The sequence below is a fragment of the Poecilia reticulata genome, chromosome 9 (assembly GCF_904066995.2).
Source record: "Poecilia reticulata chromosome 9, P_reticulata-male-v2, whole genome shotgun sequence".
In the NCBI taxonomy this organism is placed as follows: domain Eukaryota; kingdom Metazoa; phylum Chordata; class Actinopteri; order Cyprinodontiformes; family Poeciliidae; genus Poecilia; species Poecilia reticulata.
In genome coordinates this window covers 17918536-17946240 of record NC_088838.1, presented here as the reverse complement: position 1 = coordinate 17946240, position 27705 = coordinate 17918536, and the positions used below count along the sequence as shown (strand labels likewise).

Sequence of the window (27705 nt, the reverse complement as noted above, 5' to 3'; positions counted from 1 at the left end):
GACACTGTTCTGTTTATATGTACTATCCGTCAATCCGTCCTACCTTATGGTAATGCGCATGCGCACCTCGATGCTACGTTGGGCGTCACTATGCTAAATTTGTAATTTATCTGACAGCACCCTGACTAATACTGATCCTCCATGTTGTAGAAAGCAATTTGGACAGCAGAAAAAAGGTACCTGCTCTATATTGCCTCAGTTACCCTGAATTTGAGATCTCTAGTTCAAAATTTGAAATACCTTGACTGGCCAGACTTTATTTAATGCTTTTTTGGTATGATATATATTCTAATATCTAACATCTCTGCAGACCCCACACATCCTGGACACAGACTGTTTAGATTTTTATCTTCATGTTGGTGCTACTGGGCACTATTTACAAAAAGGAAAATAATCTGCTGCCACAAAAAAAGAGCTTTTTTTCCCTTTTTTTTTTGCCTTTTTGAGTTATTTGTATTTATGGGGAGAAAAGAATCAAATTCATTTTTTGTGTGCACAAACTTGAAGAATAAAGCTGATTTTTATTCTGATTCTGAACATGACCAGCACAGTTGTGGCAATCTTCATGACATTGAGCGTTCAAAGTACAGACATTTTAATGTTTCCAGGTTTCACAATAAAAGGTTTTCGTTTTCATTTCAAAAGAGGTAGCAGAAGAAGTAGAAAACCCAGAGTGACTTTCAAGAACAACCACAAATTATATGCAGCGATCATCTTCATGGGTCTTTTTTTTTGTTTGTTTGTTTGTTTGTTTTTGTGATTATAAGTAAGTATGGGCCCATAGTATCATTTGACTGATCAGCTATCTATAAATGAATGTCACTTACTTCTTCTTTCTAAAGAGATGCCAAGTTTTATTAACTTCATCTTTTGTTATATGTGGTGTTAAGTTCAACAATGACTGTCAAGGTAAATAAAAAGCATACTGTACTGGATCGGGACAATTGTGACCCCTGCTGGACCTTTTCGAAAGGTGCCTGGATCATACTCACCTCCTGTGCAGAGGTACCTAAAATCATGTTAACTCATCCAGAATACTGCCTGTCAGGTAGAGTGGCACCAAATATGTTGCATTGTATTTAGCTCATGTTCTTAGATATAGATCTAGAATGCAATGGACGATAATTAATTCGGTATACACCAAGTTATTATCAGGGGGCGTCACTGTTACAATTGCCTGAGTTTCGCTTCCTGACAGTCCAGACTCGGGGCTTATTAACTCATGTTAGTAGGTCACAGTCGCAGCTGCTCCTTCTGCTGTCTAGCAGAAACTGGGGGGTAAACTCTCAAATGGGCGCAGGCTAGTTAGCGAGGCAGGTGGGTGCCTAGTCAGCTGTATGGCAGGAGAGAAGCTTATTTTAAATCTTGAGCGCTAATGTTATCATGCACAAACTCTAAGGTTAGCAACGGCTAATGAAAGTATTTCGGTCCTTGTTTGTTTTTATTTATTTATTAGCTAAGTCTAGCTAACGCGGAAGGCGTCTTCCTTCAGTGTAACCAATGGTTATGGTAACGGGTTTAATGCGCTGCACCTTTTAGAAAGCATTTCCTGCAGATTTAAGGATGTCTAAACGCCTGCGAAACACTGAGTTGTGCGCCGATTGCTGTGTTCCAGGTAAGATCATTCACACTGAGGGGTTTACTTGCATTTAATATTATTAATCTGCTGACTTTTGGTTACTAATCCTTGATCAGATTATACCTGCCGCCCCGCTGTGCTTTCTTCTGCTTAGTAGTTCCTACCTGATTTTTTTTACAGACTATTGATGTGTGTAATTGTATCATAGCAAATGCCACTGCCAGATTTCCGATCTAATTTTGAATTTTAGCATATGTTATAAAGTTTTAGTAGTCAGTGCCATGCTTGCTCTTTCAGACTGATGTGAGGTTCTCGCCTGCTTTCAAATTTATAAGTCACCATATAAGGTTCTGTGCAATTCCCCAATCTTTGAAGAGCTCTAATTACGCCCTATTAAAACTGATTTGTAAAATTATTTACAGCAAATAAAAAGGAAACTATAGAACTCTTCCGACCCCAAAACAAACAAAGCAACAAAAATAACCTTAAAAGGGATGCAAGTATTTTTCATTTTTATAATTGTGTACAAAGGAGCATTTATGATATTATGAACTTTTGTTAAAATTCATTGAATATATAATAAATGTGTCATCGACAGGCTGAAGTTGCAGCACTAAGAGCTAAGCCAGCAACATATATTATCAGCATTATTACCAGTAGCAGAAGTGGTAACAACAGTTTAACAAATTATAACTTCCCTTTGTTAAACAGTGCAATCTTTAGTTCAGACACAGTGCATCCAGCATTCATACAGCAAAGAAGATACTGTAAGTTCTTTTGATCAGCTTAAAAATATGATTTTTTTTTTAAGTTTACGTTTATTTATTCATAAGATTTGAAGGAAGGTCTTCTATTTGACAAAAGCAGAAACCCTCATATCATCTAGGGTTATTGAATACAACCAGAGCTTTGGCTGCAGTGGTTTTGGTCCAAGAAATCACAGAAGATGGCAGCAGTTACTTTGCATACCTGGCAACCCAACAACTACTGCTAGGCTGGGAACAAATACTTCTTTTAAAAAAGCTTCCTTGTCTAAATTTAAGTCTAAATAAGGGTATTTTTCACACTTGGTGCATTTTGATAAATAAGAAATCACAGTTTTACTTAGCATCTAAGATTCTGCATTTGATGGACAATATTTGACTTACCTTTTGGTATTTTTTTGTCATGGTATTCATTAAAAGTGGTAATAGTTTTATCCCTAGCTTGGACCTAATTAGTCCTTAGTAGAGCTTATTTCTCTCTGTGGCAATAAATCTCATTACAGCGTAATGGGCTGATCAAGGTGCACAATGGTTTAAAAGTCACTGCTTCAAAATTGCTAAAAGTAAGTATGTGAAGTATGACATAAGAACTGACTATTTAATCTGAAGGACGGTTGAAAGGACTTTCAGATATGACATAGGGTAAAAATTAGAACGGTTGCAATATTTTAAAAGCTGAAAATCATCTGTATATTTTTGTCTCTTTATTCTTTTCAAAGCCTGTAAATTATTGTAACCTAAAATCACAAAATGTATCTTGAGGTTGGACTAAATATCAGTTAGCTGACCTGTAACACCACTAACAGTCTCTTTATTTATCCTTCATTTAGTCTCGTGTGTAGAATAAGATATTTTTACATTAAAAACAGTAAAGCTCTACATTTTAGACATGGTATATTGATCTGAAAAATACCATCCAATCAAAAAAAAAAAAAAATCCTATTAAGTATTTTTAATCAAGATTTCATTCAATGAGACTCTCAAACCAACCCAGACCAACTGCAGTCCAACATGAGATGAATGGCATCTTTTTGTTGAAGTAAATTATAGGCCTGGGAGAAACTTGAAGTGAGCTTTCACACTCTAATGGGCCTGTGAAAGCGGAACAAATAATGACTGCATTGTGTCTCGGATACTTTTCAAAACTTCCATTCGAAGGAAAAAGAAGTGACGTGATGTTTTTCAGTAGTCACAGGAAGCAAAACAGGATGCAAAGCGCGTTGACTGCTGTTCTTACCGAACAATTCTTTTATTGTTATAATGCGTTGATTTACTGGAAGAAAATCAAACGCGTAGCTTCCCTTTCTTCAAAAAAAAAAAAAAATTAGCAACTATCTTTTCCTCTTTATCTGTAAATGAGAAAGTTTGCGAAGTATGCAGGACCTCGTCCGTCATCTTGTCACTCGGATTAGTTAACCCCGGGGATTTCTCAGCAGCTGCCCCAGCATATGGCTGGCACCGGTTGTTGAGTGTTAATATTTTTAGAGTTTCAGGATGCGGCATTAAGTTTAGCGGCCCTTGTTGAGAAAAGCATGGTGGAGGCATGTCAGCAAGTCCCAGCAGAGGGTTATTAAATGGAGAAAAAGAGAGACCCAGGAGACAGAATCCGACCGCCAACCCCAGCAGCTGTTGCTCCTGCACCTCAGCTGTTGCTTAGACATTTACAGTCCTCAGTGTCTGCCCTTTCACAAAGCCAGACACTCAGTATGTCTGGTAGTTTAGACCTTGTAAGGACCGTACGAGTTTATTTTGTTTTTAACTCCTGTTTGGTGTCAGAAAGTTTCTCTGCAGGATAAAGTCAGCAGTGGAGCAAACTGTGTTACATCTCACTGTTTCTGTTTGCAGCACCATGCATAACTTTCACATGTGGCTCATTTCTATTTCTCATTTCTCTTCTGCCTGAACACAGCAGTGAAAGAGGAAGCTGCTCTGTCAGAAGGTGCTTCCACCTCTAACTGCTGGTCCTCACTTCCTTTTTAGAAACTTTTTACACACTGCACAGCCTCACTTTGACATGCAATTAAAGTAGCTTTAAGGGACTATTGCAACAATACGGAATTGACCTGTGTATTTTATTAAATTTTTTTCCTTTGTTTGCATTTGCATGCAGACGTTCTTAGATGTAATTTTAATAGTAGATTGATGAATATTTGAGATTTTAAACAGAGACGGACATCTTAAGAACATTTACTATCAAAAAGTTTAAGAAATTAACTTGCAAAACATAAAAATTGAATACATTTAATTTGTTTCACGGACAGAGATGTATATTAGTTATTTTAATTATAGCCTATAGTAAGTTAAACCCAAACTTCAGCTCCTCAGAAAGTCGCAATATTATACAAGACCGGTTAAAAAAAACTATCCCTTGTTCATGGCTCATTTTGCATGAAATACTTCATCAGAGCAGTATGTGGTGGATTAGCCATTAGGCATTGATGAGGTTCAAAGTAAACCTGACTTTCTTAATGGCAAACTGTCTGCTTTCAGGGTTTTGGTTCAGCAGTGACTTAAATCAACCAATACACCCATTTCCTTTCATTCTATCTTTCAACATTATACTTGGGGGGGGAAAAAACCCACACTGAGCAGCCTACTTCTGTAGCAGTGACCTTTTGTGGCGGCCATTACTATAACATTTCTGTGTGAGCTGTAAGACATTCCTTTTTGTGTAGTGACTCTAACCTTATAGCACAAAATATGAGGTTTGTGTTTGTGGTATGCATCGTGGTGAAAAAAGAAGTACATTGTTTAAAGCCTGTGTGTTTTCCTTAATGGCTTTGCAAGATGTACCCAATCCTCTCTGCCTGTTTGAAAGTAATTGGCATTTATCAATCTGTGAAGGGTTGCAAAGTTATTTCTAAGTCTTTGGGATGCTAGTACACCAAAGTTCATGATCTACAACTGGGGAAAAAATGCAGCAGTGGTGAATCTTCTCAGTAGAGGCCAGCCAATCAAAATTACTCCAAGTACACAGCAGTGATTCAACCAGGAATGTCCCACAACAACCCAGAATAACATCTAAAGTACTGTAGGCCTGACCTGCATCATTTAAAGTTCAAGATTTAGAAATAAGAGAGTTACCGGGCATAAATGGCCTCCATATGAGAGCTGCAGCGACAAAACCACCAACGACCAAAAGGAACAAAAAATCCCCAGCTTAAACTTCCCCCCTCCAAAAAAAGATCTTGATAACAAGTGTGATGTTACATTTGACTGAAACTCAGCACAGCACTTTAGAATCTAACCATCTTGCTGAAAGTCAAAAATGGTGGCGGTAGTGTGATGGTTTAGGTCTGATTTTGACTTCATCTTCCTGTCTTCCAGAGCCTCGCTGGGCCTCCGTGAACAGGGGAGTGCTGATTTGTGACGAGTGCTGCAGCGTTCATCGGGGTCTCGGCAGGCACAGCTCCCAAGTCCGTCACCTGACGCATTCCACATGGCCTCCAACGCAGCTTCAGGTTAATGACCCCCCACAGAGAGATAATCCTGATTTACGTTGCTCTTTGCTCGCAGTACCGTTCGGCACGCCGTGAAAGTGTCTTCTGTACAGGCCAAGCAGGCCTGGGATGCCTTGACGTTGCACAGCACATATCTTTGTAGTTGTAGTTGTCATTGGATGGGACGCATTTTAAACAATCGTCTGTTTTACTCCGTCCAGATGGTGCAGACATTATACAGCAATGGTGCAAATTCAATATGGGAGCACTCCCTTCTGGACCCTGCATCTGTGATGAGTGGAAAACGTAAAGCCAATCCTCAGGACAAACTTCAGTAAGAGCTTTTGTTGTGTTTTTCAGTCTTTATTTGTGGAGCATCTACGCTGTGGGGGCTCAACTTACCACTTGTCCAATTAGTTCCCCTATTTTGTACCCTTATGTTAAACTCCCTGCATCCGTTTCATAGCCCTGCACTTAACTGATGTAATATTTAGTTAGATATCGTATTTCGAGAGCCATGTATTCACATTCTGCATGCCAATAATATTTTTGGCCAGTTGGTTGGTCTGCAGCGGCCCCATGATGCTCACCATATGTGATGCTAAAGCTTGCAGAACACGGTGAGAAAATTGTAACGATGGGGAAGAACAAGTGTCGGAAAACTGATTACTGATCAGAATTGATGTAGACGTTGCTATATTCGGCTATGCTATTGTGTCCATATGTTTATCTGATGTCATGCATGACTTATTTAATCTGTATTAGTATGATTAGCGAATGTGCATATCTGTGCAGCTGACCAAATGCTCTTTGCTCACACTTAATTTGTGGAGATCTAAGCGAATTAAATTTAAAGTGGACATAAAATAGTTTCAAATCCTTAATTTTCACATTTAAACCATTCAGTTGTGGCCCATTTAAAGTGGCATTAAATTATATTTAAAGTTTTTAGATTCTGTAATACATAACTTTTCCCAATTCAGTGTCATGATAGTTGATGTTAAGAATATTCTGACTGTCTTATAAGGCAGGTACAAAATAATCACAACTTTTAAAGGTGGTAAATTTCAACGAGGTGAAATGACCTGCACAAACACAGGAGATAACAAAATTCAGTATGCTTGGCAAAAAAATGAAAAGATCAATATTGAAATGAATAGCAAACGTCCTTGAATTTAAGATGTGGTTGGTTTTTTTAAATTGATCTCCATGGATTGAATTCATGATATTAATCATAAAAATATCGATGACAGAAAAAAAAAAAGATTGCTGTTTACTCATTCATTTCATGTTTCTGTTTCAAAAGCCCAAACAAATCAGAGTTTATTAGAGCCAAATATCAAATGCTGGCATTTGTCCATCGCATGCCGTGCCGTGACGATGACAGCTCTACAGCAAAGGATTTAAGCAAGGTAAGAAGAAATAGATGGGGAACAACGTTGCATTTAAAATATTTTTTTAGCAAAAAATAACAGGTTCAATTCATACAAAGCAAGTAGTTTATTACTTTGCTTTTTAGAGTTAATGAGCTTCTATTTAGTAAACAATAACTTTTTGTTTCCTTGACGAATAAATATAACCTGGCGCAGGATTAGATGTCATAACCATAAAGACAAAGGAATGTACTATTAAAGTAAGGCAGTCGTCTGTTGCTCTTCTTAGGATTACTCTGTATTTGGTTAGAACAAACATTTTGACAGAAACTTTGACAAGGAAGTCTGAACCATATCTTGCCTCCACCTTCAGTGGGACCGATGGTAAGAGAGGAACTGCAGCAAATCATGGGATCTTTGGGTCTCCAGGTTGCTGAAGCAACAATTTTATTTTAAGGTTTTTGCTCAGATATTTATTACAGGATGCAAGACTAGTGCAGTACTTTTTTTTTCACATCATCAATCGATTCTTCAGCTTGTTGCGTCTTCATAATGTATGTTAACTAAATGACTTTTCAGCAACTTCATTCGAGTGTGCGCACAGGAAATCTCGAGACTTGTTTGAGGCTGCTGTCTCTGGGAGCACAAGCAAATTTTTTCCATCCAGTAAGACTTTGTTTTTCATTTTAATACTTTGATAAAATTTTTCATTTTTGTTGTGTTGATTCTTCTCACGGAAGAATGCTGACAATTGATTCGTCTCCTCCAGGACAAAGGAAACACTCCTTTGCATGTAGCTGCAAAGGCAGGCCAAGTATCTCAGGCCGAACTGCTGACTGTGTATGGGGCTGATCCTGGAGCTCTAGACAGCAATGGCAAAACTCCCATTGACCATGCAAGGTATAGCCTCTTGTTATTAACAGTTTATGTTTTTTAGTCTTTCATGACATTTCTGGATTTATGCATCTTTAACTATTTGTGTTACTGCTGTGTTTTTTCAGAGAGGTTGGTCACTATGACCTGGCAGACAGGCTGGTGGAGATTCAGTATGAGCTCACTGATCGACTGGCGTTTTATTTATGTGGCAGAAAACCGGGTAAGCAGTGACAGAGATGTGTGATAGAGAGTCATTTGTGATTTGTGCTTAATTGGTCTGTGCATGTTTTGGTAATTATGTGTCCTTATCTGAAACCAGTAATGAAAGTTTCAGATAAGGAAACTTATTTGAAGTTTCCTTCAGACAATACAGCACAAATTGTGATTTTCTTTCCTTCCAGGCTCTGTTCAGACTTGCTGTACTTCATTTCTTGTTTGATTTTGACAAATGTTTAAGAAATATAGCGTGAAAGGAGAAAAAAAAAGCAAGCACAAAGCAGCTGAGCATGCAGCCAAAAAGATGCTAAAGAGTGATAATGTTATGTTTGGAACGCTGAACTAAGGCCTCAATGCATAACACAATGTCCATGCTAGACAGTAGTAATAACAAAGTCCAGTTATTAATCAAAGGCAACTCCAGACAAATGGCTTTATAGCCTTGATTTAAAAGAACTTAGTGTTTCAGCATTTTTGCTGTTTTCTGTAAGTTTATTCCAGATTAGTGGAGAATAAAAACTGAAAGCTGTCTCAACTACATGCTTTATACATGCGGTAATTGTACACACTGCAAATTTCACCACAAAAAGAGAGAAAAACAGCCTTATTTCAGTTAATATGGTGTATTTTTCTAACATAAAACAAACAGCCATTTATTTTCTTTCTGTAATTACTCATCTGATCATAAAATTCAACAGCTAAAACATGTGGGGGCAGACTCCATCTGAAATTATTGTTAGTAATGGTTATGCCAAATAAATCCACAACTCTCCTCTTGATCCATTTAGATCATAAAAATGGCGAGCACTTCATCGTTCCCCAGATGGCTGACAGGTACGTTCCATTCATCTTAAGGGTCTTGTCTTTAGTTTACGCTGATGCAGTGCAGTCAAGCACGTTTTCATGCCTGTCGCTCTCTCTCTCTCTCTCCCCACCTTCCACTAACTCCGTGTTTGCTTTGTTTAATCTAGTTTAGAGGAAGCAGATCCACTCAAGTTACAGTTTTAGCAAATAATTCAGTTGTTCTGACTGTAAACGTATGCTCTAATTTCACTTCAGTCTGAAAACTGCTCTGCAGAACACTGTGCTTTTTAAATTACATTTAAATTACATATTTGAACTTTTTCACTTGCTCTCTTTTGATGGAGCAGAAATGTGTAAGTATAACTTGGTTAAACAGTAAAGTTGGGTGAGATTCATCTGCATGTAAGTGTAAAAGTTACCTTTTCTCTTTGTAGAAGTCCAGATCTAACAGAACTTGCAAAAGCCGCAAAGAGAAAACTGCAGTCAGTGAGTACTTGTCTTGCCCTTAGAGGTTTTATTCATTCAGCCTCCTTAAAGCTAAATGTGCTTCTTACCTTTATTCAGCTAAGTAATCATTTATTTGAGGAGTTGGCCATGGACGTGTATGATGAAGTGGACAGACGAGAGACAGATGCAGGTAAAGGACAAATAAGTGTCTTTTGATTTGAGAAGCTGTCTGTGGTTACATTTCATCAAAGCGCCATTTTTCTTTTTTGCAATAAGGTGCAGCTTTGTTCACCTCTGTCATCTGTATGTCATTGCTTGCAGTGTGGTTGGCTACACAGAATCACAGCACGTTGGTGTCGGAGACGACTCTGGTTCCTTTCCTTCCTGTAAATCCAGAGTATTCATCAACAAGAAACCAGGTGAGTCGGCTTCACAGAGGCTCTGCAGGTTTCTGCTGCAGGTTCTGCTTTTTACTGAATATGTAATCCTGCTACAGTTGTTTGACTGGTTATTTTATTTTTTCTTATTTTTGTTTGAAGGTGCTTATTCTTAATTCTATTGATTCTCTATATTTAAAATTCTAATGTTTACTTTGTCTAATTTTAATCTGCTTGATTTTATTTTTTAAATTTTTCTTATTGTATGTCGTTTTTAGCTTTTTTTTGTACAAGCACTTTGAATTGTCTCTGGCTGAAAGGTGCTATATAAATAAAGTTGCCTTGCTTTGCCTTGCCTTTAGGGACGACAGAAACTCGCAAGGTTCAATGCACATGAATTTGCAACTCTAGTCATTGATATTTTAAGTGACGCCAAACGCAGACAACAAGGGAATTCTGTCGGCAGTCCGAAAGGTCTGTATCCTCCTGTTGCCTTTATCCAGAGTTCTGCTGACATTAATGCAAACTACAAAAGTACTCAGACTGGCCTGAACATCAGAACATTTTGTGACGTTACAATTTAGGCTATTACAAGGCTTTTATAATTTAATTTCAGCGTCGCGATAAAACATAGCAGACAGGCGAGGGATGGAGATATGAACAAGTTTGATGGAGAAGTAGGTTGTAAAACGAAATGCCAAGCTTTGGTAATCTCACAGATTACCAAACCAATAATACACTGTTCAAGGAGAGCCATCGGAGAAGCAGTGGGGGGCCTGTGGTAACTCTGAGCCGGAGAGATGCCCAACGTATCTGCGATATTAGTTGTACACTTCTTAAACCTGGTCAATGTGGATAAGTGATAACATAGAACACATGGCATTCTGGGTAGGTGAGAAATTAAACCTTTTTTTTTTATTTTTTGCATACATGCAAAATGTTTTGTTTGGTGAAAAATTTGCACTTCACATCCCTCTGGACACATTCTCCACCATGAAACATAGTGGTACCCGTATTATGCTGCGCTCCGTCATTCATGATTTCTTTCAGCTGTTATATTGACTATTAGTATTTATTATTGAGTTAGTAAAATAAAAAATGAAATTAATTGCCCATCTGTTGCCAGACTTTGAGGTTCGCAGATGCCTCTCCGTCCAATCTGACTGAACTTGGAACTATTCTGTGCAGAAACATGGGCTAAAGGTTAAAGCAAATATTGAAGGTTGTGGTTGTACAATGACAAAATGTGGGAAAGTTCAAGGGAACACTGAATACTTTTGTAAGCTGCTGTGTCAAACGGACCGACACTAACCAGGCCATTTTGATCCCGTTTATTCCAGACAATGTTGAACTCATATTAAAGGGCGTGGCTGTCAGACACAGCAGTGATTATGACAGCGTGGCTTCAGATGAAGATACAGATCAAGAGCTCCCTTCGAGCAAAGGGGACAGAACCAAGGTATTTGACCAGTGAGTGAGGATACATGCTCCCTGCTGGTGGGTTTGTCTTTAACCAGTTTCCTCAACAGAGCCTGGACTCTGACATTTCTGACGGTCCTGTAACTATGCACGAATACATGGAGGTGAAAAACGCGCTCACTGCCTCCGAAGCTAAGATCCAGCAGCTCTTGAAAGCAAACGACGATCTGAGCGACGAGCTGAGGCTGATGCAGAAAAAGGTATCCCCCGCGCTGCACCAATGAGATCACTAACCCCGGGGGATCGCTGACTGGGAGGGTGGGGGAAGTTTGTGGAGACACAGAGCGGCTTCTGGAGCGCAGTGTGAGCGCTCCCTGGTGTTGGAGGTTGTGAACTGATCAGAGTCGGTGAGATTGGATCGGATCAGCTTTCTTTTTGACCAGCATGTTTCAGAATCTTAATTTAAAAATAAAAAAAACTCTTTTTTTTTTTTTTCCCTTGTTTTTTTTTATTTTTATTTTTTTTTGTTTGGTTGACTTTCAGAAAAAGCAAAGCATAATTTTTTTTTTTTTTTTTTCATTTAATAACGGATTATATTTGTATTGTGTTATCAGTTGGAGTGAATGTTATGGCATCTAATGTTACTAACAAGCATGTTGTAAAAAAAAGCATGACATAATTTACCCTGGATTTTAACGTTTTATGACACAATAGTGACTAACGAACCGTGTATGTTTGTGTGTGTGTATGTTGCTTTACCACATGTGCTGTTTTTATATTTCAAAATGTTGGAAATGTTGTTTTTGTTGTGTTTTCTAACTAGTTACATCGGACTGAAAGATACTGGTCAAACAAACTTGGAACCCTGTTGCTCTGGTCTTTAATCTGTGTGATTAAATCACACAGAAAATGATCCACTGGTATGTGGAGCCACACCTTTCTTGATTTGCACAGACAAGAAATAGATCCTATTTGCTCTCATGTTGCACATGTTTTGTGCAGTTTAGATTCTCAACATTTGTGTTTTCTAGAACCTGTTTTTTTAAGTCTTGTCTAAGGACCCCTTAGGATAAACATATGCCTCTCAGTAAATTAGAATATTTTGAAAGGTTAATTTATTTGAGTTAATTAGTTAAAAATAGAGAATCACATATTTTAAAGATGAATTGCACACAGACATATTTCAAACTTTGAAATGACGTGTACCTGTACTTAGACTTTGTTTTTGTGGAGGGTAGCAGTTCGGTGTCCACTTTTAGATAAAGGACTGTTGATGCAAACCAGTCAATACTTATAACTTGTTTTATTTTGACATGTAATGTGGCCGGGACCCGTTCTTTTTTCATATCGTAAACATATCAGCTCTCTGAACTTAAATCGGAGACTTTATTCTCCTTTCTCCTACCAAATCCCTTCCTTCCCTCTTTTTGTCGAATGCCAATTGCTACATTCATTTTGGGGCCAGGTTTTGCTTTTCTTCTGAGCCTCTTTTTTTTATGGTTCTTTAGTCTGTTCTTTAGCTGCATCTTTGTGCAACAGTCTCTTGCTTGCTTATAACTTGCTTTGCATTTAGGGACCAAGATGAAGTCCTTTTTAAAAATGACTTCCAGGGAATATGGCAGACATGTCTGCGTGAATTTGATCTTACAGTAGTTGGTAACTTTTGGATGCTGACATTATTTAAACTAAATCTGAAGCTCCAATGATATTTCTAAATGTTGTTTTATGCAACGGAGTACATTAGTCTTATGGAAAGCTAGATTTTTAAAAACATTTTGTCATGAAAGCAGCTTCAGATTTGTTTGTGTGTTTAAAATTCTTAATATCGACAAAGATCTGCTAAATTAGTGCCACATTAAAGTGTCGCCAGGATCGAATTTAAGTTAAAATGTATAGAAATTCTAGGATAAAATCAGTTAGGGTAAGCTTCACAGAGCTAACAGGGACCAAAGCTTGCCTTGCTGAAAGCGCCTCTTAGTGTACTGCTGACCGTCTCTTCCAGCTGCAATCTCTGCAAAGCGAGAACACCTCTCTCAGGCGGCAGGTCACAACAAATGTCTATCAGACCCCCAGCTGTACAGACTACCCTGACCCGTCCAGCCCCTCAGCCCTGAAACGCCGGCAGTCTGCGCGGGCCAGTCGGCCCATGTCAATGTATGAGACCGGCTCGGGCCTGAAGCCCTATCTTTCCAAAGGGGAAACTCCTTACCCAGAGGAGGGTCTCCCCAGCCTGCAACCCTTTCCACCTCATGTAAGTAAGACCCTCTCCCCGCAGCTTCCTCTGCACTGCTCACTTCCGTTGTCTTTCCCCCCTCATTTCTTCACCCTGTCTGCCGTCACGTCGCTCTGCCCTTGTGTTTTTTATTTGATTTATTTGACTTGCCACAGGGTGTTTAGCTGTATCGAAGACTGAGATTCATTGAAAATGTCATTGCCACACATTTGTCTCGTTTCACCGTGTCCAGTTCAGAATCATGTCTACGTTGTCTCGGTTTACTGGATTGCTGCTTTATTTGGACAAACTGTCTTTGTGGAAGCACGTTGATTAGCTTTGGATTTTTGTACTGTTTTATGTTAACGTGCATTAAAGCTACCGTATAAACACTGTGTTTTGTAATGCATGACGCTCCCACACACACACGCACACACACACACACACACACACCTCATCTGTTTTCATTTTCAATTTCAACAAATCATGGTTAAATTTGAGACCTCTCTTATAATAAATGTACTTCTACCCTCTTGGTTTGTTTTGAGTTCATGCAATTAATACAGAATATTTGGAAATAATTTCACAATTACAATCAATTCCTCATTTAAACCATTATATTTCATGTTCAAAGGCTCTTCACCTTTTGCTCAGCCATTTTGTCATAATTACCAGTAGATTTATTCTGCCTGGGGAAGATGTCCATCTCCATTCATAGTTTTTTTTTACCTCACACTTTTTCATTGAAATATGATTTAACCTCTGTCTTTAGACAGAAAGGGGTGCATTTGTGACCTCTTCATCCCTTCCCTCATTTCCATCCACCCTGTCTTGGTCCAAGGACGACACTCCTCAAACGGTTAAGTACATTTGCGCTCGGCCTGCATCCTTGTGGGACACGGCAGATCCACTTGGAGCCTACTCTCTCTGTCCCTCCTTCATAAGCTTCCTGTGCTCTCCTGCCATTTATCTGCCCTGCTGCATGAGCCGAACCTCCCACCGGCTGCCGTCACCAGCATCATCCTCAGCGCACCGTTAACCAGTGGGAAGGCAGAGTGTTTTGCTGTGCCTTGCAAAAGAATTCATTCCCCTTGAACTCGCTTACATTTGGTCACGTTACAATTTACAGAGACTTACAGACTCTATGGGAAAGACCAACACAAATTAGTAAAGAGATAGTTTGCAAATAAAATTGGAAAAGTGTACAATGGAATCTGTATTCAGCATGTCTTATGTTGATATCGTTTGTAAAATAGTATTTTTGGATAAGGTTGTATCTGTTTTGCTTTTCTCAGGCTGGATGGAGGACATCAGTAAACCTACTTTTTATTAAAAAAAAAACAGATTCTCACAGATTTAAGACAGAGCTTTGACTAAACCATTTTATCAAAGCTCTGACTTGATGTTTTCCTTGAAGGTGAATCTGACCAGCTTACTTGGCACTGCTGAAGTATTTGCACAGCATGATTTGGCTGTCACTATGTTTCATCTACAAGATTAGTGTTTCAAAACACAGAGTGTTTAGCATGTTGGCCAAAAACTGTCTCTTATAACAAGACCACCTCCTTCCACCTGTTCGTCGTGCCCCTTTCACAGCTTTTAACAAAATTTAAGTTTAATGTTTTTTTTAACGTTAATGTTTTCCCTCTTGTCACTTAAACGGAATTACTTGTGAATTTTTTTTATGCTAGATATCAAGGTTAGAGTAAAGAGGTCAAAGTATAAATGAATTCCATAGTTTTTTGATTTTTGGAAACAATAACACAGTTATTCAGTAATTACTGTTGGTTTACCACACATGTATGCATATATATATATATATGTACATGTGTATATATATATATATATATATATATATATATATATAAAAATGCGGTATCGTTTGACTAATTTGGCGAAATAAAAAAAGTCCAAGGTGTGTGAATTCTTTTGTAATCAAGTCAAAATCTGATTGTGTCTGCTGAACCTTGAATTGAAAGGTGAACTGAAGCAGCTGATTTTTTGAACATCACATTTCTACACTTTAAAAACTAAGGTAAACAGGAAGGAAATTGCAAATTTTGTGAAATCTTAATTATATATATTTTTTGAAGATAAACAGGAAGCTAAAATGCTTCCGGTTCATCTTCAAAAACATTGTAACTTAGTTTAATTTTGTCCTGTAGGTGATAAGTTTTGCAAGAAAAGAGAAAAATCTCACATCTGTAGCTGCCAAATGTTGTGATCCAGACAGGTTTATTTGAGAAGATGAGTCAGTGACCAAGGCAGAACAGACATTTATGTCATGTCTCAATGCAAGAAAATTTCCTGAGGTGAGTTATTTGGTCTGCATTCTGATTCAGATTTAGATCTGGATTCGCTGAGAATGTGGAGACCTGCGGTTTGTGAAAATGTTAAACAGGCTTGCCAGACATGACTGTACTCGTACGTCTAAGCACTTATGGAGTCTAAAGTTAAAAAAATTCCTTTAAAATCTACTGCAAAGACAAGCTTTCCTGCAGTAATATGTTTTGTTAGACAAACATTAAATAGTGTTTTTCTCTGCCTTCAATTTTATTGTCAGTATGAGATTTTAGTTTTTACTACACGTGAATAACTACCAGTAGCTTTTTCTTTGAATAGTTTCACCTTCAACAAGCTCCCATACACCTATGATGTTGCTAAAGCACCGATATGGCTTCATTCTGATTTGAACAAACCTTCTGAACTTTGTAAATATTAATTTTCCTAATATCTTTTTTTTTTTTCTTGCCTGTATTGCTCTAGTTTGATGCTCTGGCTTCAAAGCTGTGCTGGCCTTTTTTATTCAACTCTGCTTTTCATTCTGAATGAATTGAACACATTCAGCAAACAGAGATTTTACATTAAGAATATTTAATTACTGAATATAGTATAATCTGTAGCATGTTGTTTATTTTACTGCAAACTTTCTCTCCAGACGTCAAAGCTGGAAAAGCAAAGCAGCGTGCCAGAAAGCGACTATGACAACACCTTCAATGACTCTGAGATGGATGATTCTGGGTAAGATGATATATATGTCAGCAAATCAGAAGTTCTGCACCTTTTATGTTTTGTACACTTGAATGACTTGAAAACTTTTAAGCACTGCTCGTCTTTTTACTCTCTTTGACTTTCCCCTTTGCAGCTTTGGCAGGAGGGGGAGGCTGAGGAGCAGCGGGTGGCTTGGAGAGGGCAACTCCATCCCTGAGCAGGAGGATCTGCAGACGGAGTCGGACCCCACGCTGCCGAGCACGGAGGACGTCATCCGCAAAACGGAGCAGATCACCAAGAACATCCAGGAGCTCCTGCGTGCTGCTCAGGACAATAAACACGACAGGTCAGACTGAAGGAGAACGCATCTTATTTTCAGCCTTCTTGTCTTTTCCTCCATTTCAAACCCTCCTCCATTGATCATTTTTCAGTTGGTTTGTTATTTTTGATGCCTTTTGTCCACTTTTCCCTGCCAATATTTCCCCTTTTCATTCCTGCCTCCACCCGCGCTGTCCTGTTGCGATACTCTTTGGCTTCCCCCATCCTTCGCCGCGTGTAGACCGTGTGAGCGTGAGGGAGTCCGACGACTCCGTCACAGCCTGGGATGTTTCAGCACTCTGGTTCCATGGGCTGAGAAGGCCTCCTCCCCCCTCCAGCCTCTCAGCCTGCGGTCCCCTGACCCCACCTCCTGGTACTCTGGCCTCTGTCCCTGCCTCCCAGGCACAGTTTTATTTTCCTCTTTCCTCTATTTCCTTTGCTGACTCTCACCTGCTAATAAGCTCTGCTTTTTTTTTTTTTTTTTGGATGTGCCTCTACATGATTTAGTTATCTGACTTTAAATTGTCTTCTGTAGTAAACAAAGAAAAGCCATGTGGTTGATTGCTTCTAATATGGCATGCTACTCTGAAACAATTACTTATGTATCTTGACAGCTTCTAATGGCTAAATAACGTTGCAGCTTGTTATTTGTTTAGTATCAGTAATATTATGAGTTTGTGTGATTGTTAATTTAAGTTTAATGTGAATTGAGACCATGTTAAACTCATAAAAAGCCTTTTTTTGTCACAGCTTTGTCCCCTGCTCAGAAAGAATCCATGTGGCTGTAACAGAAATGGCCGCCCTCTTCCCCAAGGTTTGATAACACTTTTTGCATTTACTGTCAAACATTATTGTATCCACTCATCATCAGCCTGAACTTCATCATAGTTCTGGTGAACTATGATGAAGTTCATAGTTCATGAAGTTCAAACCCACCCACCTGTTAATGCTGCATCTGGCTCCTTGTTTTATGGTTGGAATAATGCAACACAATAACTGGGTGCCTGGGTTTGGATCTATCGTGTATTTCTTTCTAAATCACTCTGGGTCAAAATTATACATACACTCCTTTAATTCTGAATTATTCCTTACAGTTCATAGCAGTTATGGGTGTGCGATGAACTCCAGAGGTGGAAAAGGGGTGTAAATATTGCAAGTTCAACCCTAGCTAGGCTTCATCTCGTCAGATCATGAAGCTTTTCTTCAAAAGATATTTAGTCTATGTGGGCAGATGTATATTTCAGTCACTTTTGAAAGTGCTGATTTTGGAGCAGCAGAGGCTTCTTTCTTGGTCACCATATTGATGTTGAGGGTGAATTGAGACAATGATACCCATTCTCCAGGATCTTCCGGTTCACAGTGGGCTCAAGTCTTGGTGTAGGATGTGTCTGAACATCCTAACCATCTCATCTTAAACTGAGCAATTTGTGTTAACGTTTGAAACTTAAACACAGGGTCTGTTCAGCTGCCAGCGATGATGCTGCATTCACTGATTAAAGCTTCAAAATAAGATTCATGCCAGTGAGGAGTGCAAGCTTCTGAACTTTATCTAACATGGAGGGAATTGTCCACCGTCTGTGTTGGCTTCATCCCTTTGTGACCCACAAACCTGACTGTGGTTCTTTGTGTGTCCCCCGAGCAGAAGCCACGCTCAGAGACGGTGAGAGGATCTCTGCGCCTGCTGACCACCAGCGCCTGCCGCCTACAGAACGAGTGCCGGAAAGCCGTGCCTTTGGACGGCAGCTCAGGGCCGGACATGCAGCTTGTCACCCAGCAGGTCATCCAGTGTGCTTATGACATTGCCAAAGCCGCCAAGCAACTCGTTACCATCACAACAAAGGAGAATACTCACTAAACAGCATGCTCCAAAGCCACCATCTCAGTATTGTTCCTATATTCTCAGTGACTAAAAAAACAACTTATTTTTAATGTATTGTGGTATATGCATGTTTTTTTTATTATTTAAAAACAATACTGACTATATCTAAAAGCAAGATTGTCAAAGGGAAAGGAAAAAATGCAATGTTATACAATGTATTTAGCTGTTGTTGTAGCACAATTCCTCTTAAGGTAACATTTTCCGAAAAGCACATCTGTATTGCTCTATTATAGAGTGATTGTGAAACATCTTTACTCAGCTTAAAGTAGCTAAAAGAAAAAGAATGAAGCACATTAGACTGCATGCTGAAATAGGTCAATGATAGCTGTAAAAACCATGTTTGTTTGCTGTATTCAGGGTTCCTACACATTGAGAAACTCTAAACACTCTAAGGTAAACGTTACCTCACTTCTTTGTCTTTTCTGACTGTAGAAATGTAGATGTCGAACATAAATTTACAACAGGGAAAGGTCCACAGTCAAATATTTATTTGTCTCAGACACAGTAAAGCTCTTTGCTATTACAGCCAATTATCATGGAAAGGAAGCATTTTCTTACTGATAAACTTTATGCTCACAAACAGCACCCACTGTTGCTCTGGTGGTTTGCCTGTTGAATGTGTTAGCCATTCCTATGTTTGCCATTTCCTGAGCTTTGGGTTGTTTTGCCTTTGCCTTTTGGAATATGTTCTCATAATCATGGATTCAGTTTTTGCTGGGTGCAAATCTGGAAATAATCAGATTCAGTCATGTTTTTGTTTTTCTGGTTTTAAAATATTAAGGAAATATGGAAGGAAATTAGATGTGAAACAACACTTCTGTGTTGTTTTCCAGGTGCATTAAAAAAAAAAACCATGAAATTATGGTAACTTGAGTCCAAGGCTAGAGGATATTGAAACCAACAAAATCTAGAAGTAAATATATTTCTTACGCTCTTACGTTTTTTCATACTTATCTGGAAAATCCTGAAATCAAATACAGATTTTTAAAGATAGTGTAGGAACCCCGAATGTAATTCAGATCATCTCACCATCACTTTCAATATAAATAATTGAGCATTCAATTAACTTCCATCTGTTGTTCAGAATGAATGTTTAGACGCTCCTTGGCACTGCGGTGTTAATCTTTGCTTCAATAAAATGTTATTTGCATATTTTGTCAGCTAAATGTAACCCTGTCTGCAGTGAACTGCCTCTCTGTGCCCATTTAGTCGGTGAAAGTGAGTTAGACCTGTTCAGGGGCCAAGATGTTTTCTGCCACCAGCACAAAGAAGATCTTTTAGTATTTACTGTTCCAACAGTTTGGTTTCTTCTCACTGGCTCCATGTTGTCTTGCAGGCGTTTCATTCAGCTTTCGGTCACATGTATGTGTGTTTTGCTCTGTTCTGTTTCCGCTGGTTTTATTTTCAATGTACAACGAATGGGCTAAAACTGTAGATGTGTTCTGTATTGCTGAGCAACCCAGTGTTTATCTTCCCAAAGTGTTTCTGAGTTCATTTTCATATTGAAATCTCTTCCAAGTAAGTCCCTTCCTGTGCTTGACTGAAGTGCAGGGATGTATGAAATGCAGCATCTCAGCTGGAAATGGAAAAAAAATATTTTTTAAATAAACTTTATTTATATGTAAACCTATTAGTCTTTTGGTGTTTTTAGCTTCATGTTGTGCTACTTCAATAGACAAATGTACCAGATGTTTGACTTCATTTCTTTTATTTAAAAAAAAAAGTCTATAAAACAGAATAGAAAATCCGCCACTCTACTACAAAACTCTAAAAGTGTACAACAACAAACAATGACCCCTTCAAAAACAGCAAAACATCAACATTATGATGGTGCAATACATGAACCACTCAACATGTTCTCCATCAAAAGACACTAAAAGAGAGATTTCCATTTTTTTTTCTTCAAATGTCTACATGCATCCTTAAACAGATTTAGAGTTGAATCTGGAATTGTCCATCCTTGGTGACCATTTGGATGGTCCTTATTTTGAGAAAGAAACTAAAAGTCCTTTGTGCAAAAAGTGCTGACAAAACACAGGTTTAGTAGGGGATTGTCTGATTAGCAGTGAATTCTTTGTTTTACTGTTTTGTGTTGATTTGAAGAATCACAAAGGAGGGCCATAAAGAAAGCTTCATCTACAGAGCTTTGGATTTACTTTGAATTTTTCCCCTGTCTGTTAAGCATCAAGGAGGAAAGAGAGAGGACACCTTCATTGATCACACAGTTGATCTTGGACATGAGGTTCTATAAAACATTTAGAACTAACTTCCCTCAGACGCATACTTCATTAGTAGGAGTCTATCTGTGCTGGAGTTTGGCTGTCTATGCCGGCTACGTCCAGGCTGATCGAGGTCTGCTGTAAATCTGAAATGAAGAAGGTGAAATTTAACATCTATGATCAACTTGGATCTTTCTAAATTTAACACTTAAAAATCCGTTTACTAATCATTTCTTACCTTTTCTTGGTAACCTTGCTCAGCCATCCTCTGCATCTCAGCCTTAAGGTCTTCCTCTTGGATTTCAATGGCCTTCTTTTCCTCTTCCTCTTTCTGCTGTTTCATCCACTGCTCCTCCCACTGCTCTTTTTCTTTCTGCTCCACCTACATCGAACACATAAACCCAACTCAACAAACGGCTCTACAACAATTCTGTAAAAGCCTAAAAAAGAGTTGTGCCCTACGCTCCAACCTGAGCGTTCAGCTCCTGCATCCTGGCTGTCCTCTGGTCGTCTTCAGCCTCTTTTTCCAGACGTCTGAGCTTCTCCTCCTGCTCCAGCACCCGGATCAGCTCCTCCCGTTTCTTCAGAGATTCCTCTTGATCTTCACGGTTCTTCAGCATTTTCAACTCCAGCTGCTGCTGCCTCCCCGCAAGCACCTTACAGAGAAAAAAAATATGGCAATAACTTTATTATTCTTTATTATTTAAAGTTTTAGCCATTCAAAACAATTTTACCTCACGCATGAGTCGTTCTCTGGCCTTCTTCTCCTTCTCCCATTGGACCTCACGTTTCTCCCAAACACGCTGAGCTTGTTCTCTGAGTATACATGTGAAACATTAGCATACATGTGAAGTGCAGGGAGAGTTCCGCAGATTCACATTGTAAAGGACTAGAGTTTTAAGCAGCCTGTTGCACTGCTGGCTTCAGCAAACAGAAAAAAACAAACAAAAACATTTTAGCTCGTTTATAAGTTCTGTGTTTAAGGAGAGAAAAATGAACCTAATGGATGTGTGCATGTGCATATATTTTTTTAATCAATTTTGTGAATCAAATGCAGAAATGCAGCAAATATCAATGTAAAACAGTTGCAACAAGCAGCAGATGGCGGTGTTTTGTAAACCCTCCCCCTTGGTGTTTACAGAATCTGGGCACTGACCTGTGCAGGAAGTCAAACTCGGCCTCCCTCTGGCGCTCCAGCTCAAGCTGCTCTTCTATCACAAGTTTCATCCAGGCAGCGCTGGCGGCCGCCATCTCCCTTCTCACCGTCTGCAGCCGTTGTTCCTCCTTCTCTTCTTCCAGCAAGGCCGCCAGAATCTTACGGTCGACCTCCTGGGGTTCGCAAAGATTTTCAAGTTAAAGCAATGCAAAGTGGAACATATCTGAATCAGCGACCTGCTGGCAAAGCACATTCACCAGTTCCTCTTGGATTTGTTGGGCTCTCCTCTTCATCTGAGCGCGGTACTGACGAATCAGAAGATGGCTGGTGGAACGACAACCAAATGAGCTCCACAATTCAAACGTTATCAGCCATGACAGGACTTGTGGTTAGTTATCAGAATCCTACCCCATTTCATGTTTCTGTTGCCTTTCCTCTGTCTTCTTCCTTTCCTCCTCCATCTTCTCCAGCTCCCACTGCTTGACCAGCAGCGCCTCCTGCTCCTTCTTCAGACGAGTGGCCTCGGGGAGACAATATGTACAACTTAGGAAGCACCATGAACTTTACCATGTTTCAGAGGGTGCATGAGATCAAACTTTTTCGTCACCAAGAAAATGCATTTTAATGCTTAATTTCTGTTTATGTTTTGTCTTTTCACAGATAAAGAAGAAATAAGATTTGACATTAATTTGAAAACATCTCTTCATGCAGAAGAGGACATTTAAAGGGATTTTCTGTGTTTCTATGATTGCAGGTTTTTGCAGTACCTCTTCCTCCCTCATTTTCAGTTCTTCCATCTGTTTACGGAGCTCTTCTGCACTCTTCCAATCCTCTTCTCTCCTCATCTCCTCTGCTCGCCTTATCCTCTCCAGAGCTTCTTTTCGACTCCTCTCGTACTCATTTTCAAAGCGCGTCTTCTCCTCCTGCTCCTTCACTTCGTTCTGCATGTTTGATGAGACAGGTGTCAAACTTTCTTAATTATATGCCATGTTGAGGAGATTTAACCTGAGTAGATCCCAGACGTGATACTGTGCTCACAGACTGCATAAGTGCTCCTCAATTAAAAATTTATTGTCCCACAAATAATTGATGAGGTAAACAGAAACGGACCAATTAAATGACTGGATGCTTTTTATGTGGCTGCGCTGGGTTGTAGTAAATAGCTTCTATAAAGGGTGTTGATTAACATGAGCATAATTTAGGATATTTCATCTGACAGATGAGCTATTGAACTTACTTGTTTCTTCTCGGATATCTGGCCCTCCCATTGGCTGACAACATGATCTTTATGCAGTTCTGACTCAACCTGCAAACACAGCGAAAGAGTGAAGTTGTGAAATGACACTGACCTGTTGAGGACAGGAACACCAGGGTGTTTTACTGTTTAAAACCCTGGACTCAGGCAGACACAAGTCATGGAATCTGTGCCTCATGAAGGGGATGAAGTTTCAGGATCAAATGAACATCTGAACAAAAAGTGTCTGTTTTCCCCACTTGCTGGACTCGCCACACACACACAGTGTGGTCATGAGATCTTTGAAGCCATTTAATCATGTCACCACCTGCCTGTCTTTGAGGTTATTTTAGTCACTTTTGCATGAATAGTTTAAGCATGCCTACCTCACGCAGGGTATGGCTGTTTTTCTTCCAGTGTGCTTTCAGGAGTTCCTCCGCAACCTGAGAGCACAGAGGGCAATTTATAGCATGATATCATGCTCACTTTTGATGAAAAAAAAAAAGCTACATTATTAAGAGTATTTACCTTTTTCCTTCTTTCCTCTCTGGCTTTACGAAGTTCTTCAGCTCTGTCCACCCTCTGACTCACCACTTGGCTTTTGTCAGGGACTAAAGCTCGTAGTTCTGCCTCCAGTTGGTCCTTCTCCTCTTGAAGCATGGCCCTGAGCCGCCTTCTGCGCTCCTCCAGTCTGATTTTCTTTTCCTCCTTCTGTCTCTCTCTATGGTATGCTGTCATACTGGCAACAAGTTAATAAAAATCCACAAAATTAAACATTTTCTCCCATCTTTGTCTGCAGATACAGAACTCCGAGTTAGGCAGCATTAATGACAAATATTTAAACTATAAATTATGTTCAGTGGCTTGCATTAGAATTCATTGTCCTTGAATTTTCCGTCATCTTGTGATGTTCTAAACACAGATTTTATGTGACAGGCCTACACATATGAATGCATAGTTGTGAGGTGGAAAGAAAATTACATCACATTATTTCATATAAAAATCTGAAAACTGTGGCTTTCATTTATGTTTAAAAATGAAAGCCACATTTCATTATTTAAAAGATAATGCGTTTATCTTTTTAAAAAACAAGGGACGTTCAATCAACTGCCTTCTGAAGTTATCAAATTAGAGTCGATTTGTGTGCAATGTGATCTCAGTATACAGACAAACAGCATCATAAAGACCAGGGAACACGGCAGACTGGTCAGGGAGAAGGGGGGAGGGGGGGGTATGTTTAAAGCATACCCGAGATATACAACAACATCAGGAGTCTTGAACAATCTCACAGTGCGATACTGAGAATGACGGGAGCTCTGCAAAGCACTGAACCATAAGAATCCAAACAACTTCATCATACTTCCAGTAACAGTGACCTCTCCTGGTGAAGCGCAAGACTGCAGGCCAGACTGGCTGGTGGACAGGAGATTTTAATTACACAATTACACACACACACACACACACACACACACACACACACACACACACACACACACACACACACACACACACACACACACACACACATCTCAGTGAGTTGTGTTGCACAAACTACACCTTTGTGGAAAATACCTTTTTTGTTCGCAAGCATAGTTTCTAAGTATTACCTCATCAACTAAAGACTCAATATTACATGTTATTTGCAAATAAACATTGGTACATGTGTGATGTGTGGGAAAAAGTGCTGAGAAAATATGGTACGATTGTGTTTGTGAGGCAGGAGAAACTTAGGTTGATTATTTTCCATTGGCAAAATCAACACCGACTTAGACCATGAACCAGTTTGGTGATTCATTTAGGAAATGAACCAGGTGGTTCCTCGGACGTCACGTGTTTGTGACTGGTTCAAAGCAAGCTGTGAACCAGTGCATGTATAGAATTGTAGTTTAGAGCCTGAAGCATGCATTGTAGTTTCAATGTCGTATTGCCGTTAGGACGCAACGCTATTCAGTCCTGTATGGAGTAACTGCAAACATAATATGACATGGTTGTGAGAGCATCATTCACAGAAGATGTCAGTATGGCCATGATAACTCTGGAAGAACTGCATAAATTCATGGCTCAAGCGAGAGAATCTGTTGATTGATGTTTCCACAAAATCGGGCCTTTATGGAAGAGTGGCAAGAAGAAAACATGTAAAATAAAGGCATCTGGCCAAAATTCTCTGGCTTGCGCAAAATGTTGCATGTGGCAGAAAACTAATGCTGCACATCACCCTGAAAACACCATCGCTGAACTGAAACATAGTGGTGGCAGCATCATGTTGAACGGACATTGACATTAAATTTACAGTCAAAGCTACAATGAAACTGAATAATAAAAGCACATCCATGTTTTAGAATGGCCCAATCAAAGTCTAGAGCAGCTAAATCCAACTGGAAATATGTAGCAAAACTTGAAAAGGGCCATTGATAAGATGCATTCAATCTGACTGAATGCAAACTATTTTGCAAAAAATGTACAAACAATTCAGTACCAGAAGTCTAAAGCTGGTGTAGAAACATAACGCAAAGGGCCATAAGCTGGAATTACAGAAACAATTTGATTTTAGAACTACACCACACTTTTCAGACTTTGTGTTGGGCTGTCACAGAATATCTCAGTAAAATACATTATAATATTTGAAAGGTGACAATTGTAAGAAATCTAAGAGGTTGTTAAATTCAAGAAACTAATAAACTGCGAAGCTGTGTCTGGTCTTTATGATGCCTGGTTTTGCGTTTCAAATTTAAAAAGCTACTGAAAATGTCTGTCAAATAATGTGAACGATGCTGCTTCCTGACTCTCCTGTTGATTTATTCAGGCAGCTCCTGCCTCTGACCCTTTACCTCCGCTGGAAGGATTGACGGGAGCTCCACGCCGACTGCCTCTGGATGTTGACGCTCTGCTCCTTGAAGTACCGAGCGTGCGAAGCCCACTGCTCGCGCCACCGATCCTCCTGATCCCGCTGCCGGGCCAGCTGGTCGGCCATCCTTCGCAACCGACTGGAGCCATGAACGGAGAAAGCCATCGGTCTGAAATAAAGATAATTATGATTTGAAAAAGAAACCAGAAATCGTAAGGAACGTGGGAAATTACAGGACGAGGGAAGATTAAAATCTAAGCAAGGCAGAAAGGTTTAATAACATATAACAATAATTAGCTATTCATTCACTTGTGTTTAAAATGCACTATGAACACAGAGGTCTACTGTTCAAGCCCGTGTACTGTATGAACACAGACGACTGGATTCAGACATTGATCCAGAAACACTTTGTTTAATATTATATTTGCGGAAAGTTGGTTGTATTTAAATTTTCTTATTAGAAGCCTCATATCACATTTCAGTAAAACAAACCTTGACGAAATTCTTCAACGTCTCTCTGCCTTTATGTCATCCAACCGCTCACAGGTTTCCTTAGTTACCAAAACACTTCCTGTACTACGGAGAGAGTGAAGGACCAAATCAGTCCACACTCAGAAAATGCGACACGACTTACATCATTCCTGAAATCAGAAGCTGATTTTTAAGCATGTATGGTGCTTATTTAAGAGGGAAACCGATATTAAGCTAAAGCAAAGATAAAATTACACCAATGTAGGGATCTGAGCTAGATATGTCCATTTTACAATTTTGATTATCATATAAAACATGTCTTCTTTGTTTAAGAAAAAACAAAAAAACATTTTGCAGACTAAATCTCTTTTGCTTTCTTCAACAATCTTTTTCATTACCAATTGCTTCTCCTCAATACAACTCTCCTACTACCAGGCTGCATAGCCACTGCCATTGATGTTCTATAACACACATTTGAAGGGCTTTACAGAACATCATTATCTTAAGTTTATCTTACATACTGGTGCACTCTAATTAACAATTAAATCATTTTTTAATGCGTCGTGCTGCAATGTGTTTTATTTACGGGTAACAGAAAAGGTAGCAGAATGCAAATGCAAACCTCACTTAGATTTTTAAAAACATGTATTGGTTTTCTTCCACTTTACAATTTAGTGCAACTTTGTGTTGACCTTTCACAATAACACTGAAAAAAATGCATGGATATTTGAGATTGTCAATCACTTTCATGGTGCCTTCCAAAGTCTTTTAAGATATTTTTGGAGAGCACTGTAGATCATTTTAAGCCACCCTTACTGAAACTGACAGACACGAGGACATTGTAGATTTTTGTGCTATTCTTTCCATCAATTTTCTGGTTGTTTATTGTTGATGCTTTTTTTAAAATTAATTATCTAGTTTTGTGATTTTTGTTTTACAGCTAGAGTGAAGCTGTCTCGCACATTTGGTTTTTATTAGTCTGCAACTAATAAACATAAATGGATTCGACTTGATTTAGATCCTTCAAAAACCGTTGAGAACTTGTAACAAAAATTCTTAAGGATTAAGAATGAGGTATGTTTCAA

The 27705-nt window shown here is 39.1% G+C and overlaps 2 protein-coding genes across 13 annotated transcripts; one reads left to right on the top strand and one right to left on the bottom strand.

The window, feature by feature from the left end:
* Window positions 1-748: 748 nt before the first annotated feature.
* Window positions 749-20321, top strand: git2a (G protein-coupled receptor kinase interacting ArfGAP 2a). 12 transcript variants are annotated; one of them, XM_081610650.1, is made up of 21 exons: window positions 749-1048; window positions 5671-5804; window positions 6005-6117; window positions 7090-7195; window positions 7736-7822; window positions 7926-8056; window positions 8158-8252; window positions 9037-9082; window positions 9487-9538; window positions 9617-9689; window positions 9821-9918; window positions 10239-10350; window positions 11217-11335; window positions 11406-11555; window positions 13298-13546; window positions 14280-14366; window positions 16446-16528; window positions 16653-16844; window positions 17058-17218; window positions 17567-17630; window positions 18459-18597. In XM_081610650.1, the coding sequence occupies exons 1-20, from the start codon at window positions 898-900 to the stop codon at window positions 17602-17604; spliced, it is 2277 nt and encodes a 758-aa protein (XP_081466776.1). In that variant the 5' UTR covers window positions 749-897; the 3' UTR covers window positions 17605-17630; window positions 18459-18597. The 12 variants fall into 12 exon arrangements, with proteins under 12 accessions (XP_081466776.1, XP_081466778.1, XP_081466772.1 ...); XM_081610646.1 differs by having other exon boundaries at window positions 757-1048; window positions 17058-17189; window positions 18459-20321; XM_008418694.3 differs by lacking the exon at window positions 749-1048 and adding an exon at window positions 1086-1615 and having other exon boundaries at window positions 17058-17189; window positions 18459-20321.
* A 291-nt stretch (window positions 20322-20612) lies between these two features.
* tchp (trichoplein, keratin filament binding) lies at window positions 20613-26778 on the bottom strand. Its single transcript, XM_008418704.2, has 13 exons — window positions 26642-26778; window positions 26133-26318; window positions 23833-24043; window positions 23691-23747; window positions 23308-23376; window positions 22838-23011; window positions 22479-22591; window positions 22328-22394; window positions 22071-22243; window positions 21649-21730; window positions 21385-21570; window positions 21153-21296; window positions 20613-21060 (listed from the first exon to the last, which is right to left on the bottom strand). The coding sequence occupies exons 2-13, from the start codon at window positions 26312-26314 to the stop codon at window positions 21028-21030; spliced, it is 1491 nt and encodes a 496-aa protein (XP_008416926.1). The 5' UTR covers window positions 26315-26318; window positions 26642-26778; the 3' UTR covers window positions 20613-21027.
* Window positions 26779-27705: the final 927 nt, after the last annotated feature.